This window comes from Melospiza melodia, chromosome 7 (assembly GCF_035770615.1).
Source record: "Melospiza melodia melodia isolate bMelMel2 chromosome 7, bMelMel2.pri, whole genome shotgun sequence".
Lineage (NCBI taxonomy): Eukaryota > Metazoa > Chordata > Aves > Passeriformes > Passerellidae > Melospiza > Melospiza melodia.
The window spans coordinates 28585380-28605313 of NC_086200.1; the positions used below are offsets into that span (position 1 = coordinate 28585380).

The 19934-nt window shown below is 43.7% G+C and overlaps 1 protein-coding gene across 6 annotated transcripts; it reads right to left on the reverse strand.

Annotated features, from left to right (window-relative positions):
- Nucleotides 1-1386: 1386 nt before the first annotated feature.
- Nucleotides 1387-19881, reverse strand: LOC134420688 (scaffold attachment factor B1-like). Of its 6 annotated transcripts, none has more exons than XM_063160944.1 (21): nucleotides 19593-19881; nucleotides 18146-18233; nucleotides 17094-17158; nucleotides 16725-17003; nucleotides 15531-15593; nucleotides 14681-14708; nucleotides 13227-13731; nucleotides 12730-12776; nucleotides 12230-12330; nucleotides 11784-11933; nucleotides 11586-11686; nucleotides 10989-11125; nucleotides 10363-10451; nucleotides 9747-9883; nucleotides 8863-9156; nucleotides 8115-8252; nucleotides 6920-6959; nucleotides 4686-4798; nucleotides 3877-3989; nucleotides 3613-3679; nucleotides 1387-1545 (listed from the first exon to the last, which is right to left on the reverse strand). In XM_063160944.1, exons 1-21 carry the CDS (start codon nucleotides 19785-19787, stop codon nucleotides 1485-1487), a joined length of 2811 nt encoding a protein of 936 aa, XP_063017014.1. In that variant the 5' UTR covers nucleotides 19788-19881; the 3' UTR covers nucleotides 1387-1484. The 6 variants fall into 6 exon arrangements, 4 of the variants coding, with proteins under 4 accessions (XP_063017014.1, XP_063017013.1, XP_063017015.1 ...); XM_063160943.1 differs by lacking the exon at nucleotides 1387-1545 and adding an exon at nucleotides 1736-2140; XM_063160945.1 differs by lacking the exon at nucleotides 1387-1545 and adding an exon at nucleotides 2666-3170.
- Between the last annotated feature and the right edge of the window lie 53 nt (nucleotides 19882-19934).

Here is a 19934-nt window from a genome sequence, read left to right on the forward strand (position 1 = left end):
TGTGTGAGTGCAAATGCCCTTCAGCAAATGAACTTTTTGGTGTTGTTTTCCTGTTTAGTTGTTCTGTGACATTCTGGATGTCACTCAGGTCCCTGTGGATCCTGCTGGGATTCCTTTGGAACAAAAAGGAGCTGTGACACTGGGACAAAATATTCACACTGGGACAAAATAGTCACACTGGGACTGCAGCTCCTGGGGCTCCTCCCTGCCCTCACCAGGAGTTCAGATGGCTTTGGTGGATCCCTCTGTGGTAAATCCCCAGTGTCACTGGGCTGGGGACACTGGTGAGTCCCTGGTGTCATTGTGCTGGGGAGAGCAGTGAATCCCCAATGTCACTATGCTGGGGACAGCAGTGAGCCCCCAGTGTCACGGGGATGGGGACACCAGTGAATCCCTGATGTCACTGTGCTGAGGACAGCAGAAAATTCCTGGTGTCACTGTGCTGGGGCCACTAGCAAATCGTTGATGTCACTGTGTTGGGGGGCAGCAGTGAATCCCTGGTGTCCCTGTGCTGGGGGCACCATTGAGTCCCTGGTATCACAGTTCTGGGGAAAGCATAAAATTCCTGATGTTACTGTGCTGGGGACACAAGCAAATCCCTGATGTCACAGTGCTGGGGAAACCAGCAAGCCCCCAGTGTCACTGTGCAGGGGACAGCAGCAAGCTCCTGATGTCACCATGCTGGGCACAGCAGTAAATACCCAGTGCCACTGTGCTGGGGGACACTAGTGAGTCCCTGGTGTCACTGTGCTGGGGACAGCAGCAATTCCCCAATATCACTGTGCTAGAGACAGCAGTGAATCCCTGATGTCACTGTGCCGGTGCCACCAGCGAGTCCCCAGTGTCACCCCCGGTCCTGCCCTGCAGTTCCACCTTCAGCCACAGGGCGGCGCAGCGAGCGAGCCCGCCCGCAGGACGCTGCAGTTCCTCCCGGCCACCGCCAGGCGGCGACAGCAGCGACTGAAATGGAGCCAAAATTTCAGACTCCAGTTTGTTAGACTGGAAAAAATAAACACAGAAACCTCGATTTCCTCCTCACAGAATCGATTTTCTAACAAATTCAAGGTGTGTATGCTTAATTTTTACATATATATATATATAAAAGTTATATTTGTATGTTTAAGAGCTATATGTATCTGTAGTCAGAATTCCTTACCTTCTAAAATTTCTGTGTATTATACAGATGAACAGGGTTATTTGGAGAAACCCTCAGGTATTCTATAAATTAATATTATTTTTCAGTATGTGTATGAATAAGAAATTTTAAAGCAAGGAATTAAAACATAGGAACAGGAAGCCAGAGGGGGATGGAAGAAATTCTCATTGAATTCTCAAGCGTTCTCATGTTTGGCTTTTAGGTTTTTATGCTGAAGGTGCAAAGCAATGAACAGAGCAGGCTATCAGCATCAGAGGGAGGTGAACAAGGTGAGCACTGAGCCCTAGACTGAACTCAATCCTACTTTTCAGGCCTCCTTCCTTCTTCTTCATCCTCTCTCTCCTTCCCCTTTCTCACAGCTTTCATTCTTCCTCCTCCTTTTTCTAACCCTGTAATGACAGAAAACTAAAATGGAAATGTGGAAAGAATATAGGCACAAAGGAAATAATTAAAGACAGGCAGAGTCTGCCAGGCCCCAGATCTATCACTTCTCTTCAAATCTCACAGTGCTAAAAGCAGATTGTGGACCTTGTGAGAGGTTTCAAAGACATTAAAGAGACAAAGACTCCAAAACCAAAAACCAGTAGCCATAAACCAATTTTATTATTTCTGAAAAATGGAATGTTTCACTTACAGAAACTTAAAAGCGATGTCTGACCAACACCATGTTCATTACAAACAAACAAACAAAAAAATAAAACCAAACCAAACCAACCCCAAACCAAAGTTGACACAGGATTTGGCTACAGCACAGCAGCAGTCTGGCATTTTTAGAATCACAACCTCAAGGTGACCCTGGGTTAATAATAAAACTCCCAGCCACGGTCGGGGGGCATTAAACCCCCCCTGGGGCACGGGAGGCGTCAGTAGCGGCGGCTGAAGCGCGGCTCACCCAGCCTGGGGCTCCTCTGGGCGCCTGCAAACACCCCGGGCACAGCCTGGCCCTGCACGGCCGGGCCCTGGCTCCCGGAGAAAGCTCCGCGCCTGCAACGACAGCAGGGCAGCACTGAGCAGAGAGACACAGACAGACAGACAGACAGACAGACACACAGAGGCTCCCGGAGAAGGCTCCGCGCCTGCAACGACAGCAGGGCAGCACTGAGCAGAGAGACAGACACACAGACAGACAGACAGACACACAGACAGACAGACAAAGGCTCCCGGAGAAAGCTCCGCGCCTGCAACGACAGCAGGGCAGTGCTGAGCAGACAGACAGACAGACACACAGACACACAGACACAGACACACATACACAGACAGAGGCTCCCGGAGAAAGCTCCGTGCCTGCAACGACAGCAGGGCAGCGTTGAGCAGACGGACAGACAGACACACAGACAGACACACAGACAGACACACAGACACAGACACACATACACAGACAGAGGCTCCCGGAGAAAGCTCCGCGCCTGCAACGACAGCAGGGCAGCGCTGAGCAGAGAGACAGACAGACACACAGACAGACAGACACACAGAGGCTCCCGGAGAAAGCTCCGCGCCTGCAACGACAGCAGGGCAGCGCTGAGCAGACAGACAGACAGACAGAGCTCACTGCCAGGGCATCACTGAACAGACAGACAGACACACAGACAGACAGACACAGTTCCCTGCCAGGGCATCACACACCTCTGGACAGACAGACAGACAGAGCTCCCTGCCAGGGCGCTCCTGGGGAGCTGAGACAGCTCAGGGAAAATGAGATCCAATTCTTATCTTGGTGCAGATGTGGAATGGGTTATGGAGATTTGTTTAGCAAAGGGTGATTAAGAAATCAGAGGGTGAGTAAGAAAAGAAATCACCCTTGGCTAAATAAATCCCCTTAACCCATCCCACATGTGCACAACAACAGGTGCAGCAAGGGAAGGTAAGAATTGTTCCTCATTTTCCCTGAGCTTTCTTTCTCACAGATCCCCAGGAACACCCTCCAAACACCATCACCACAGTCCACTTAAGGAGATTTGTTTAGCAAAGGGTGATTTCTTAACTGGACTCTGGGGATGGTGTTTGGAGGCTTTTCCTGAGAAAGCTCAGAGAAAATGAGAAACAATTTTTATCACTTGCTGCACATATGTTGTGCTTATGTGGAATTGGTTAAGGAGATTTATTTAGCAAAGGGTGATTTCTTACTTGGACACTGAATGGTGTTTGGAGGGATTGATTAATTACATCAAAGCTGTGTTGGACTATGTGGCAAGGGTGATGGGTTTGTCTGAAGAGCAGAATTTAGTATTAGTACAATAAAGTGATTGATCTACAATCATGGGGAGAAACTTCTGGGCTTTTTGCCTTTTTAAGCAGACAAAGAATCATTTAGTCACTCCGTCAACAGGGGGCATATTCCTACACTCTGAAAGGTGTTTCTTTAATTTGTTGGGGTTTTTCTTCCCCCTTGCCAATCCAGGCTTATACAGATCAAAGTATTATAAAAGCATTATAAACATTCTGACAGAGGTTCTTACCCTGATGTCCCTCCTCGAGTCATCCCATGGCCTGGTCCTGACTGACCAGGCATGCTTCTATCACCACCTAATTCAAAAAGAGAGAAAAAAGGGAAAAAAAAAAAAAAAAAAGAAAAAGACAAGTTTTTGTGTTTCCCTAATACAAATGTCACCTTGTTCCCAGAATTTCATTTGATTTCTCAGTAATTTAACTACCACTAGAAGGTTCAGCAGCAGTAATTCACAGAAAAGAACCACAATCACACTGGTAAGCAGCAAGTGTACCTTGCCATCTCTCATGATCCCGTCCCATCACTCCTCCATCCACATTTCCCTGCCATGTACGATCTTGATGCCCCTCTAACTTTCGACCATGATCTCCCCAGTCACGTCCATCTCTTAAAAAAATAAAAGAACATCTTCTAGGTATGTCCCCTACCCACTGAGCAGCACAGGGTAAAGCCAAACACCATACCCCATGCCAAAGTGTGTTAAATGGTTAATCAAGCTACAGCTGTAGCCACCCAACCACTCAAAGAGAAACAATGACAGACAATGCTGAACAGCATCCTTCACACAACAAAACTGGGCTTTTTTCATCCAGAGACATCATGGATATTGCAATGGACTGAAATACTCAGGCATGGATCAATTCATTGGCTGCCACTCCTCTGTCTGAAAATCATGCAGCTGGAATAAGCCCAGCTTGATTCACTGGTTTAAAGAGAAACCACTACAATTCAGGTGAGTCCAAGTTCTCTACCCCACCACTGCAGACTTTTCACTCAATTTCCTTTAAAACCTGACCACTGGCCATGAATGAGAGTTGTGTAGCCCTTCCTGTAGAAACAGACTGAATCTCATCTGTAGAAATGAAAGTTATTTACAGGAGAAGCACAGTCAGGAGCTGAGCTAACTGAGCAGCTCTTTACTCACTACAGAGCTTCACGTGGCATTTCCCTGCTCCTGCAGATGCTCAAATATCTGGAGAGAGGATTCACACTTGTCAAGCTCCTTGTGCTGTCACCCTCCAAAGGCTCACTGAGGAGATGTGAAGAACCCCAAATCACTTCCCTGCTGTGGGAGGCACTAACCGGGTCTGTGGGGGGATCCCTCTTCCCTCACTCATCCTCCTGTCGGAGCCGTAGCCCCCCCAGCTGTCCCGGGAGTGCCGCTCGGGGCCCCCGTGCCGCTCGTCGGGGTAGTGCTGCAAGGCAAGCAGGACACAGTCACAAACACCAACACAGGTTTTCTGCTAGTGTAAGAGCCTAACTGAAGCATGTGGGACTCTAGGTGGCTCTTTAAAATGCATCCAAGACATTACAGGGTTGTGGGTGACAGAGCCTGTGCCTGCAGCTGTCAGCCCAAGCTGCAGCCAGGCCTGGAGACCCGCATTCCTCATTAAGGCTCTTTTTGATGGCACCGCACGTGGGGCACCACTGTAAGAGCCTAAATGAGAGATGTGGGACTCCAGGCAGCTCTTCAAAATGCAGTTTATTGTATCCAAGAGGTTACAGCAATCCAGGATTGTGGGTGACAGAGATGTGCCCACATCTGTCAGCTCCAGCTGCAGGCAGGCCTGGAGTCCTGCATCCCTTATTCAGGCTCTTGCTAATGGTGCTCCACTTGGGTGCCACTGTAAGAGCCTAAATGAGGGATGTGGGACTCTAAGGGCTCTTCAAAATGCAGTTTATTGTATCCAAGACATTACAGCAGTCCAGGGTTGTGGGCAACAGAGCCTGTGCCTACAGTTGTGAGCCCAAGCTGCAGGCAGGCCTGGAGTCCCACATTCCTCATTCAGGCTCTTGCTAATGGGGCCCCACGTTGGGCGCCACTGTGAGAGCCTAAATGAGAGATGTGGGACTCCAGGGGCTCTTCAAAATGCAGTTTATTACATATAAGACATTACAGGGTCATGGGTGACAGAGCTTGTGCCTACAGCTGTCAGCTCCATCTGCAGCCGGGCCAGCAGACCTGCATCCCTCATTCAGGCTCTTGCTAATGGTGCCCCACTTGGGTGCCACTGTAAGAGCCTAAATGAGAGATACAGGACTCCAGGCAGCTCTTCAAAATGCAGTTTATTGTATCTGAGACATTACAGCAGTCCAGGGTGGTGGGTGACAGAGCTGTGCCTACAGCTGTCAGCTCCAGCAGCAGGCAGGCCTGGAGACCCTTAGTTTAGGTTACCAATGCATTATAGACTTTTCTTTTGGTTACAATGCGTTATATACTTTCCTTTACTGAGCATCTTAATACAGTACAACCAATCTATACCTTAACTGTTATCTATAGCCCATCATAACTACTGTAATTACCATAGTCATGTTACTATTCTCCAATCACTAAAAGTTAGTACATTACAGTTTAAGCTAGAAGTTGTTTTTCAGTTTTCTTGCAGTGGAAAATTCTGAGACTTTTTTTCTACTTGCAACTTTGCTGACTTGTTTGCCTGTGCTATCTTTCTGCTCGGTAAAAACATCTTTGAGGTGGATTTATCCTTTGCTCTAAGCCATAAAAACCCCTCCTAACTAACACACCCTTTGCCTCCTTGGTTATCCAGTGAGACTGGCTCAGCAATTCTTTTCTTCTATATCAAAACTTGCTTCCATCTCTATTCCTTCATCAGACTCTACATTTAAAAATCTTTCTGCTAAGTATACATATCTGTGAGATTTTCTTGTCAAACTTTCATCCTTCCCAACATTCTAGGACTGCAAAAATTTGGCTTTTTGGTAAAAAATTTATAGCTGTCTCATTTTTTCAAGGTTCTGTTGTAGGGCATGGCTCATTCCAGATGTTTATTTTTCGCTGGTGGGAGAGATCTTTTTTGTTTGCTAAGGTTTTTTAAGGTTTATGTTCTTGGCTTCAGGTTTCAAATTTTTATATAGAATATCTGCTCACTTCCTACCTCTCTTCAGAAATGAAAGGTTTTGAATCCCATTATGGCATTGATTTTCACACCTGTCCTTTTACAGCCTTGTTTCACTTAGATAAATGTGAGAGAAGGCATCCATTGCCAGCAAAGTAAGTACAGCAGCTCTCTCTTAACACCTAAGATGGTCAATGAAAAAGCTTTTACTACCACACATCAGCCTGAAAAGATGCTCCCATCACTCAGAGGTTTCCCCTTGCCTGTATCTCAGGCTACCACCCCAGAAAGCAGGTAACCTAATGATTTACTTTATCCTTATTAGCACACAAAATTAGTTCTGCTCAAGTATCTCAGGTGAAAGGATTGTGTTTGTGTTGTGTGCACACTGTGTCCTTTCTGCTTTGGGGTCAGCTTGGTTTGGTTTTTCACTGAAGCAGTAATTTGGTTGTAACATACCTGCCCATCTCGATCTGGAATTCCCCTTGCACAGTCTCTCCTGGAACAAAAAAGAAAAGTTCCAGTTGAATCAACATTGTTATTCTAATTCCAGGGTCTGCATGAAATAACACATGAAAAGTTAACTTTCATTAGGCTGTAAATCTGGATGCTAATGTTCAGTGGCAAGATAACTCAAAAGAGTTCTTATTTCATAGCATAAAAAGAGATAAAACTAACACCTATCACTGTAATATGGGTAAAAAAGGCAGCACTGAGGATGGCCAGGTACTCAGTGACACCAAGGGAGAACACTGAGTGAATGTACCAGTGTCAGAAAAGAGTTACAAGCAAAAAACAAACAGCACAGTTTTCACCAGAGATCCCTTGAGAGCAAACAGAAATCTCAATGGCACCATGCAGAAAGTATTTTCCATTCTGTGGTGCTAAAAACCTGCATTAGCCAGGCTGCAAAGATGAAAATAGGGAAAGTTTTAAAGCAAAAGGAAAAGGCTAAGTCTTAGGGATTCATAAAGCAGACTTCCATACAGCTTGAGAGGAGCTGTTGTATCTCCATCAACATCATGGCAGACTGCACTAGGACTTGGCTTATAACCTTTATGCAGCCTCTATGTCCCTTGTAGCCACATTTCTCTTCACAGAGAAAAGCAAGGTACAGTTCTTCCAGAGAATATTTCTAACATTCACATTCTCTGAACCTCAGAGAAAGAAAAAACAATTCTAATGTTATTTGCTGTGCCTGTGTTGTGCCAAAGCAGAATGCAATATGGATATAGTTTACCCACAGTGATGGTGTTTTGGTTCCTTGGCCTGTCAGGGCCAGGTGTGTGTGTGTGTGTGTCAGGACTGTGGGCTGACAGTCATGAGATTCCGGGCAGTTGAGTGCCTGGCAGATTCAGTTTAGATGTAATGCAATATAGTAGAGAATAATATAGTATAATAAAGTAATTAATTAGCCTTCTGATAAGATGGAGTCCTCCTCATCATTCCCTACCACGTGGGTCGCCCTCTTTCCATAGTCCCTAACCCACGGAAACAAAGGATTACAAGCACATGTGCAATCAGACACAAGAAATGCACAGGAGTGATTCCTTTTACTCTGCTGACACCAAGAAGACACCAAATCAAGCCACAACAAGACACCAAATTTCTCTGAAGGCACAGGAAGGACATGAAGAGGCAGTGCCTTGCCAACCTGTCCAAGCAGTGCTCCTGGTAGCGGCCGCGGTCGCGGTGGTCGAAGTCGTGGAAGCGATCCTGGCGGCCAAAGTCCGAGTGGTAGCGGTCATCCAGTGCCAGGCGCTTGGCCTCGGACCAGTAGGGGTCATCCCTCCTGCACACACAGGGCTCACATCAGCAGCAGCCCCAGAAACACCTCTCCCCTTTCCTGCTCTCTCAAACCTCACCCAACCCAGGAATTAAAAATCTACGTGTGTTAAGCACGAGTCGCATTTTGGTTTCAGAGAAAATTTGGTTTACCAAAAATAGCTTAATTTTAGTACGTGATGATGTGAGAAGAGAATGAGTATTTTTTCCCTTACCATTTAGAGTCAATACAAACAACTCTACTATTCTATTAACTCTATTAGTACTACTCTATTAACTCTAATCATACTACTCTACTACTACTACTCTATTAGCACAACTCTACTACTCTATTATTACTATTCTACTCTCTATTACTCAAAAAAGTAACAACTCTGTGTTGTTACTACTCTTGGTCATCCCTCTCTGGGAAAGAAGAGTAGACTTGAACAAGGCTTACAAGTGGACAAGCACAGTATTTGCTCTTCTTCAAATTTTATTAGTGTTAGAAGCATCACCTAAAGGGTCTTTTAGCTGTGAGCTCCCATGACTGCTTTATCCAGAGTGCTCCCCATTCCCACAGGCTCCCCAAGGGGATGTGGCAGAGGAGTCTGGAGCCCCACTGCCCTGCTCCTCACCTGCTGTCAGGATCATAAGGCCTCCTCATGGCGGATCTCCGCTCCTGCTCGTAGCGCAGCTGCTCCTGCTGCCGCCGCAGCTCCTCTCTCTCCCTCTGGATTCTCTCCTGCTCCCGTCTCCTCTCCTGCTCTATGTGCATCCTCTCCCTCTCCAGCCTCTCCCTCTCCAGGCGCTCTCTGTCCAGGCGCTGCCGTTGGAATTCCAGCCGCTCCCGCTCCCTCTGCAGCCTCTGTCTCTCATCGCGCTCGTGGATGGCTGCCAGGCGCTGCTCCCGGTCTCGCCTCTCTCTCTCTCTAATTTAAAAGAGATATTTAGTTTTTAATTGAGATTCTTCAGTCCAAGCTTTACTGCTTCTTTGCTTTAGGTTGTGTTTCTTGTTTCGTTTTCCCCTTGTTATGTTCTCCCCCTTCTTTGCAATTAAGCTTAAGGGAAAATAAAAAACTCCATACAAATGACAGATGCAGAAATTTTCACCTTTGCTTAAGTAACACATAAGTCAGGTCTGAAAAAGCTTTCAGAGAGTACAGCAAGTCCTAAGACAGAAATCTGATGCACAAAAAGTATTTACAAGCTTCAGGGGAAAAATCAAGGAAATTGAAATCCAGTCAAGTGGAAGACAAAGCCTGAAAGCATCTATGGAAGTCTCATGAGAACATTGATTTCAGCAGTAAAATCCTCCATCACTTGGCATTATGTCTGTCCTAGCAGTAATTAGTATTAAACCAATCTGAAATAGTAATTAGTCTGAAATCAAACTGAGATGTCACTGTTGGAGGGTCAGCACAGCACTGCTTTGAACAAAAACACAGAAAGGTAAGGGAGTTAAAGGTACAGGTAAGAGGTAAAAAATGTCATTTAAAGTTCAGAGGTGCTGGGAACTCACCGGCGCCTCTCCGTCTCCCTGATTTCTCTCTCCCTCTGCCTCTGCCGTTCCCGTTCTCGCTGCTCCTTGATTTTATCAAAGGATAAAATATCCTGCTTTTCCTTGCTCTCCGATTTGCGGTCCTGGCTCTTTGTGCTCTGAGATGAATCAGAACAAGGCATGAGCTGAACACGGTGCATTTCCTAGGCAATTACCTACACTATGTCAACCTGAACAAAACAGGCTGCCATGCCTTTCCCAGAGGTAAAAAACAGTGGAATTCCAGGGAAAAGTACCCCAAATTTGAGCAGAACTTCTAAATACTACAAATAAATACTAAAGGAACACAACCTGACTTGCAGTGATTTCAAACAACACACACCAATAACATTCCAAGCTCAGGGAAACACATCATGCCAACACCATTTTCATATTGCAACTCGACTTCTTCCACTAGGTCAGCAGTAGAAAAGTATAAAAAAGGTGAAACAGAAGCATTTCCCCTCTGCCACATCATTAAAACCCTGATGCTTTTCCAAAAGGATAATTGGACCAAATTGTACCCCTTCATCTCTGAGCACATAAATCTATTTGGCACCTGATTTTACACAAAAGCTTCTCTGGAAGTTGGCCTTACCCTCTCTTTTGATGCAGAGGTTTTCACACTAATTACAGGCTCTCCTTTAGATTTATCCATTACCACTGTCCTCTCTGTTCCTCGACTTGCTAGAAAACAAAACAGAGCCAAAATAAATGGTACAAAAGACATTCAGCAATTCTTGCAAGATTCAAAACTGTGAGGACACTAAATAGTAAAAAGTTATTTTAATGAGGTTTTTAATAACTTATGGAACTTATTAATGATTTAAATAGCTTGCCAAGATTTAGCCAACATGAGGATGGGAGCAGTAAATTTATCAAAAATTACAGCAGTATTTTCTGGCAGGGATGACAGCTAAAAGAATACACATTTAATTTAATTCTTCTGTCCACAAAATACATTATTTGCCACAGTTAAAAAAAAAAAAAAAAGCCCAAAAAAGGACACAAACCACACACAGTGCCAGGTCTAAACCCAGTGACAATTCCATAAGAATTATGGAAACTGTTTTAAGTTATTAGAAATTGAAGTAAAAATGTTCAAGGTGTTTTCTGATGTTTGTGCCAGTTTTACTAAGTAAGCTCCTTTTTACTGAATTATCAATCACATCTAATAATGTACAAGTATCCTTGAAAACATTTCTGAAAGACAGCCAGCATCACCTGATTTGCTTGCCCTGGATCTATCAGAAGATCCAGTCTTTTGTTCATCCTTTTCTTTTCCTTCTTTTTCATCTTTTTCTGATTTCTTAGCATCCTCTTTTTTGTCAATCTTCTCCTCCTTCTTAATACCAACAGATCTACAAAAAGCAGGAAAGCAAAATGCCTCTTTCAAAAGCAACAAACCACTTGAAAAACCAATGTTGGAAGTATCACTCCCTAACCACACAGTCTACCAGAAAGATTGACTAAATCCTAGAAATATTTGTCAGTTAAAAGAAGAGTCCAAGACAGAGTCAAAACAGAGGACAAATGACTGGTAAAAATAATGGTTTATCTATAAATAATTTGATTTAGTATCTGCTTATATAGCTAACAAGTTTTTATACTAACACTAAAGAGCTTTTTATTTCTGGACAGAGAGCCAGTTTAGATGCCCTTACTACTGTAAAACATCAATTTTCCAAGCATTATTCCTATTTCAAATGCAGGATAAAACATTAAACCAAGATTTATTACAGTTACTGTTCAACTTGGTCACCTGGCTGTATTTGAAATAAGTGGTCTTTAAGTATCATAAAATACAAAACAACACTTTACTTCTCAGATTTGGACTCTGCAGAATGGTGCCTGTCTTTTTCCTTCCTTGTTTCACCTTCCTTTTTGTCAGAAGGCTTTTTTCCTGCTGGTTCATTTTTTGCCTAGAAATTCAGCCAGAAAGAATTCCATAGTCAGAGACAGAGATTAAAACTGCATGATTTTATTTTCTTACAATGTCATGAAATAGCTGCCACTTACCTTTTCCACAGAAATCATTTTACCATGCAGCTCTGTTCTGTGGAGGTGATTAATGCACTTGGTGGCCTCCTCAGAAGTTGACATTGTCACAAAGCCATAGCAGCGAGCGCCAGGGCTGCGAGCATTTGTCACCACTTTTGCACCAACCACCTTTGGGAAAAAACAAAATATTCTGTGTTTGCAGGTCTGTCACTAAATAAATTCTAACTTAATGACCATTTCTTAGAAAGATTTGGATGGGAAAGGACTTCTAAAAGCCATTTAGTTCAATCAATGCCCCCTTCAATAATGCAGCTCAGAAAATTCATCTTCAAGTTGCTGAGCAGGGCAATAGCTTAAGGCAGATATACACAGAGAAGGGTGAGTGGGATTGTAAAAACCAAAATAAAATTGAATAAAAATAACTACCACTTTCTGGATTGTTAATTTACATATCCACTACATACCTTTCCGTACTTGCTGAAAAGGTTCTTCAAATCTGTAGCTCTAGTAGAGGAGGAAAGTCCACTAACCCACAAATTTCTGCCAGAACCACTTCCCACACGGCCTGAGGCACAAAAAACATAAAAGACCACATGAAACACAAATGCAGGAGAACAAAATTCAGAACCCTAACTCCTCCACATTTTTCCTCCATAAAACTCTCCATAGTAAATGTACATTTGAAAACTCTTAAAAATTTTGTAGCTACAGATTTTCTTCCTGCACTTCAATTACTTTAAGGAGAATTACAAAGTATCAAATGCTAAATCACAAAAAAATACTTATTTAAAACTCAACTCTGTTTGTTAATAATGTTACAGAAGTTACAAAGAACTGTTATTTTAGTTATATTTTGAAGGGCTGTGTTACAACTGCATTGAGGGTTCACTGAATTAACAGTCCTCTTTTTCACTCCAAGTCCTTTGAAAATAAAAACCCAAAAAACCCCCAAACATGCACCTACCTTTCTCATCTTTTGTGACTGCCTTTGTATCTTTGTCTTCAACAGGGCTAAAGACAAAACACCACATTACTCAAGAGATCATATGCAAAAAGACCATTAATTCTAGACAGCACAACTAAAATTGGATACCTACCAGTAAATTAGTTCCAAAATAAACACTATTATTGGCAATTTTCTAGAAGAGTGACAGGAAATAGGGATTTGTACCCCTAAACAATTCTGTTTCCCACTTCTTCCTGGCCAAACCAGCACATTAGATGACAGAAATAAGAGTAATTTGGGAAAACAACCTTTGAAGGTTGAGGAAGGAAAGAAATCAAACCCACTGTTCTTAAGAAAAAAAAATATATCTACACATGGAGAAATAAAAGAGACCTTTAGGAATAAGCTACAATTTCATCAGTCTCGGAGGCCAATTGAAGGAAACAGCTTATTCGCATCACTTAAGGACCAATGATAAAAGATAGCATCTGGTCTAGAACGGAGAAAAAACAAACCTCTTTTTCTGATCACCGCCCTCACTGGCTGAGGACTCTTTAGTGGCAGGGGAAGATTCCTCTGAATTAGCTTTGTCTTCTGCTCTCTTGCCATCTTCTTTGCTATCTCTGGCTTCGGCACCTGCGCCTTTCTCCGCTGCCTCCCCACTAGAGGCTTCCAGGCCTTGGGAGCGTTTGCTACTCTGATCGCTTAGGGTCTCTACCACTACACCTTCAGAGTCCGGGGCCTCTTCCTCGGGGCTCTGTTCACTTGTCTCCCCTTTTGCTACCACTAAACGCTTTGCTTCCTTCCTTGCCAAAGCTTGGGCCGATTTGCTGTCCAAAGCTAAAGCATCTTCCTCCAGCTGAGCGGCAGCGAGAGCGTCCTCTTCCTCAGCCAGCCTCTTGCCTGGCCCCGCGTTACTGGCTTCCTGCGCACGCGGCCGCTCCGCTTCGGGAGGTTGTTCTTCGTTAAGTAGCTCAGATTTACAAGTTTCCCCCAAAATGTCGAGTATTTTCTCATTTTCTACGGATTTAACAGGAATAGAATGGCACAAGATTTAATCACCAGGGAAATACAGCAAATCACAAATGTGGAACTGGCATGGCTGCCACACTAACACCAAGAGAACTGCTAAGCTACACAGAGATTGGAAAACCCTAGTGTACACAGTGTTACACCTACCACGCTAACTGCTCTCTCACACCCTGACAAATCAGCCCTAGCACCTCAACAGCCAAGAAAAATGCCCCCACAGATTTAACAAAAAACTTCAGGCTCAGCCTTCATATTCTTCAGCAAATCGTTCAGCTCTGTTTCTTCTCTAGTTAGCTTCCAGAGTCCGAGATGCTTAACTGAACGTATCAAGGCACTGAGAGTTCAATTTTCCAAATTTCTGTTGAGTTCTTTTAGCAGAGACAGTCCAACATGAGAACTGGGCATCTTCTGATGGTTCTGAGTGTGTATGCAGTCCAGACAGCGAGTGAGATCTGTAGCAAATTCCTGATGGCAGCGTGCTCCTTCTTCTGAAGTCCAGTCACTCCTGAATTTCTGTTCTGCACCAGAGCTTTGCACTGCCTACACTCCTGTATTTATATTTATTCACAGAACCACTGTACAGTGTGATATCACAAGATCTGTTTTCAGAACCTTTACATCTTTAAGGCTCGTTCCTTAACTTCACTCTGCAGTAACAGCTCTAGGGAACCATTTCATGGCATTAAACAAGTTTTCCAAGGGTGGTTATTCACAGATCTGGTGATATGACTGGGTTTCCAATCTCTATGACCCTGCATGACCTGGATTTTCCATCATAATAACGTACACTACAGTAATGCATTAAAAAAAAGAACCAAAAAAAACCAAACAGGGACGCAAAAAGCCTAAATGAAGAATGAAACTGTTTAAATATCCAGGAATTTTTTTTTCATTAAAAAAAAAAAAATCAAAGTAACCAAACAAAAGCAAACAGTACCTGGCTCCAAAGGTAACTCTTCAAGTTCCTGTAGTGAAAAAGATTTTAAAAAGGAGAAATATCATTATTTTATAAGCAAGATGCTAATCTGAATGACATTTTCTTATCAACCCATTACAAGAAATTATTCAGTAAAAGCATTACTATAATTTAGCCTATTTCAGCTTTGAAAACATTGAAATTCAAACAAATTTCTCAGAAGAAAAATTTAAGATGAGTTTTTAACACCCTCAAACTTTATGTATGAAGTCTGTGAAAACTTTAAAACCTCTCAAATTCAGCCACCTGTTGAACACATGTTACACATTCACATGGATAAATAAATCAATAAATGTATGCAGAATAAAGGAAAGATTATCTTCGTGTTACCCTTCTCTACCCTGTGTGTTTTGAAGTCTCCTTTCTGAAAACAGCATCAACAGAAACACCAGCTTCACCTGGAGCTGGTGCTCTTAACCTACCAGGAGTGATCTGGAAACAAGGGCAGCATTTCAGGAATAGACAGTTCCAGCTTTCTTCTCACCCTGGGATATGTACATTTTTAATGGAAGTTAAACACAATGGAAGGCACTGAGCTGGTATTTATATCAGATAAAAGGAGTCCAATCTACCACCAAACTCAGTGTGATACATACATCATAAATATATTTTATATATGTATATACATATTTATATACATATGTGATCTGATAAAGAAATCTTGGTTTCTATGAATAAATCCAAAGGCATTAATTCCCATTTTTTGCAGAGGAAGAATGCATCCACTATACACACACAGTTTCAGCATACAGTACTATATTGTGTATTTTATGCTTTTTTTGTTAGTAAAGAAAAACTGGCTACCATTTACCTTTATTATGGTTAAATCTGATGAAGAAGCATCTAAACTGTTCCCAACATCTTCAAACTCTACCTTTAAAAAATAAACAGGAGACACCTTGTTATTTATAAAGGAATATTTTGAGTGATATCTGTGTGAGAAAATGAAGATTTGTATTTGCACTGACAGCTGTTACCCAGCACCCAAAACAACCAATAATGGTAAAAACTGAGTGATAACCACCACTAACTGAATAAAATCTCTCATTATTTCTTAACCACGATGATAAGCTCACAAAAATCTTTCAAGTGTAGGGATTCCAACAGCAAAATCTGATTTTTATCCCTGTCATTTACAGCAACAATACAGTCAAAAAAACCTACAGGACTTGGTAATTATTTCTTTCACTGATGAAAGCAGATGATGGGAGCTGACCTGGCCTCAAGATATTTACTCACTCAAAAAAACCCCCATTTTTTCTGAGTATTTCCACTTGATTTGTGTAGGACAAGGATATGCCTGGGGACAGGAGGCCAAACTTATTTCTGCAGCTTTAGAAAAAATATACATAACTTCTGAACCTCGTAGTCAATGTGGACACACAACAAAGAGCAATACTCCCCCATTAGATGGGGCAGAAATAATTTTTTCAAATGCTTTGTTGTACATTTCAGGAGATAAAGCACTTGATTTATCTCAAGGGGATAGGGATTATCCTGTAGCCCAGCATCAACAGCCAGATAAACACAGAAAGTCAACATAATAACATTTTCAGCAACTGAATAACTCCAAGACCCAATCTTAGCAGAAAAATAACATTGAATATAATTCCCTGAATGGTGCTGTTCAGCTGAGGATAAAGTAAGCTACACTATTTGTATGCCTCACATGCTCTCTAAAATAAAAAGATGAAAATAGGAATAATATATACATTATAAATAATAAGGTAAAGCAGAGTTCAAAGTATGATTAAAAACAAACACTCTGTAAACTGCTATTAATACAATCACATATGTACAAACAACATTCAGGTATTTTAAAAATTAAGACACATATTTCCACAAATATGTAAAAAGAAATGCAACTACCAACTTCAAATCTTCTGAAGTACTCTTTAGCTCTTTTCCCAAGTACTCTTTTAGCTTTAGCATTTTGCTATTTAACCCAGAAATAAATAAATTTTAAAAAGAAAACCCTGATTCCACACACAAAAGAGATGCATACCATCACTATTGGTATTTCTCTTGATTCTTCTTTCATTTCTGAAAATTGTGGGGATGCCTCCAAGTTACCTACAGCAAACTCTGTAGGTTGATCTGGAAATTCTTTCACTTCTGCATCAACATTTTCTTTGCTATCAGACAGTGAGTCAAGAATATTATGGGCACTGTAATCATCTCCACAATCTACTGCATTGCCATTGTCTATCTCAGCTTCATCTAACACACTGATATCCATCATGTCAATGTCCTGCAAGGTGTCCAAACTTGCTTCAATATCATCCTGTGAAAAGAAGAAAAAGGACATTGTCACAGTCAGGGTGACTTGAGAGCCACCTGCCACCATCATCCCCTCCAGAGGCAGCCCCTGTACCTGTCCATCTCCAGAATCCTCCTCCAGGCCATTGTCCTCCACTCCTTCTTCATCTGCTCTACGTCCTAACAACATCATCATCATTAGAATGAGAGCAGAAATTATAACTGCACCCCTCAAAGCTTTGCTTTTCCATCAGAGTTGGTGTTTCCTTCAGTTTTTGCCCTGTTTGTGAGCACCCAGTGACAAACAAGTCACAGTCCAGCACCTGGCAGCAGCTCAAGCTCTGTGACCTCCCCAGAACATTGGGCTCAGCTCAGATTGCAGCAATTTATTACCTCAACACTTATGAGAAGAAAAATAAACCAACCAAACAAAACACAGCATAAAATACTGAAATAACCCCACTCTAGCTGGGGGTTTCACTGCAGTGCTCTGCCCACCAGATGGGAATTATGGGAATTATCCCAATTAATGAATTACTGAAAATGCTAAACCAGCCTCAGCACCAAGGAGCAACTCCTCAAATTCAGAGCAGCTGTTTGACCTTTTATGAATTTTATTTCCCTCAAAAACACAACACAAAATACTGAAATAACCCCACTTTACCTGTGGGCTTCACTGCAATGCTCTGCCCACCAGCTGGGTGTGAATTATCCCAATTAATGGAATACCTGAAATCACTAAAAACACTACACCAGCTTCAGCAGCAAGGAGCAACTCCTCAAACTCAGAGCTAAGCAGCTGTTTGACCTTTTATGAATTTTATTTTCTTCAAAAACTACAAGCAGATCACAACTGAAAAGTGAGAAGGATTTTAGAGCCAAGAGGAATATTTCATCTATTTCCATCCCCACATTAAAGGTGCTGTAACAGACACCAGGTGTTTTTCTGAGACTTGGAAATCAATAAGATTGAAAAGATCTCTTTCACCCAGAGTTGTGACATTCAAGATTTCACATTTTAGCCTGCATTTTAGCATTGCACCAGCACTCCAAATCAGAGGTAATGATAAAAATAAAACAAATTAGCTGGCAAAACAGTTGAGTCTCATCTCACAAATTTACATTTTGTGTAAACCAAATCTAGTAATAAAAAGTCTCTCTAACTACCTTTGTTGGTTCTTTTTGGAGTTTTCTTCATGATATTTTCTGAAACCACTGGAATTTCATCAGGATTCCCTCCTTCCTCCTCAATAGCCTAATAGGGGCAAAAGAGAAAGATATAAAAATAGACATTAAAAATTTCATTTGTACATTTTTGTTGAGTTTAAGAGCTGCACACCAGAGGCTAAAAAATTCCAAACCATGAATCAGCAACTTGGATACACAAACAAAAAACCACCAGAGCAAAGCAACAAGCAGGGAGAAGGCAGTGACATGTTGGTGTAAGGTTATGGGAAAACTGTCAGCAAAAAAAGGCCAATCCTATAGCATTTGGAATTGTTTATCATCAATCTTACAGATGAAAGTGTAACATGCAGGTGTTTCTGTATTTGTGACCATGAGGAGAATTGTGTCAAGTACAGAGCAAGCAGCTGCAGCATAAGCTCCATGGAAAGCCTCTATAATTGTATTTCAGTTATATGTAAACTATAATTAACTATATGTTGCTTCAAAATTTTAAATGTTGTACATGCCACTTTACACGTGGCTTACTTGAGTTGCTGATAACTCCTAAAGTTCTTAAAAATGCTTTCTGATGAGAAACAGATTACTAAGCTGCTTCTTTTAAGATAGAGTGGCTAAAATAGAAAAAGAGCTGTTGTTTTTAAATAGCAGTACGAGTTTGGGGGCGACGGATGTGTATAAATGCGATTCGCATGGCCAAGATCTTGAAAGTGAACAGCATGTGGAACTGATCACAGACACACGGGTTGTTTTGACAGGGTAAAAACCTCGGCTCTGAGACACAGCAAGGAGATCAGAGAAGGGATTCCTCATGGGATTAACACACTCAGCGGTGTGATGAGGATACAGTGAAAGGGCTACCAGCTAAACTGCCAGAAAAACGCAGCAAAAATCCCGACAGACAGCGCACAGAACCGTAAATCCAGCAGCTCAGAGAACAGCAGAACCCTGTGGTGCACGAAGCTGGAAATACCCGGGCCGTGCGCTGGGACCGGAGCGGGCTCGGTGACACTCGGTGACAGCAGCAGCGGTCACAGGGTGAGCCCGGGCCGGCCCAGCCCAGCCGGGCCCCGGGCGCTCGCACCGATCCCGCCGGGCCCCGAACGCTCGCACCGATCCCGCCGGGGCCCGGGCGCTCGCACCGATCCCCTCAGGGCGCCGGGCGCTCGCACCGATCCCGCCGCGCCCCGAAGGCTCGCACCGATCCCCTCAGGGCCCCGAGCGCTCGCACCGATCCCCTCAGGGCGCCGGGCGCTCGCACCGATCCCGCCGGGCCCCGAGCGCTCGCACCGATCCCCTCAGGGCGCCGAACGCTCGCACCGATCCCCTCAGGGCCCCGAGCGCTCTTTGGCGCCATTTTCCTCAGCGGCGCCGCCGGGCCGGGGTCGCAGCCGCTCCACGCACCCCGAGGCAGCCCCAGCGCCCTCACCTTCCTCAGGCGCTCCATGAGGACGCTCTTGTTGCCGCCGCTGTCCAGGTTGCGCTGCCTGAGCTCGGCCCGCAGGTCGATCACGCGCAGCTCGCTCAGCGGCCGCCGCCGGCTTTCCGACTCCGAACCGGGGATGCCAGGCCCAGCCAGGGACGCAGCCTCCGCCAGCCCGGCCGGTGAGTGACTCTCCGCCATGGGCCGCGGTTCGGACTCGTTCGTGCGGGGCGAGGCGGGGAGAATGCGAGGCGGGAGAGCCGCAGCTGCCGCCGCAGCACAAAATGGAGGAGACCCGGGGCGCAGGGGAGAGCGAGGGGGCGGGAAAGGGAGGGAGGCGCAGCGCGC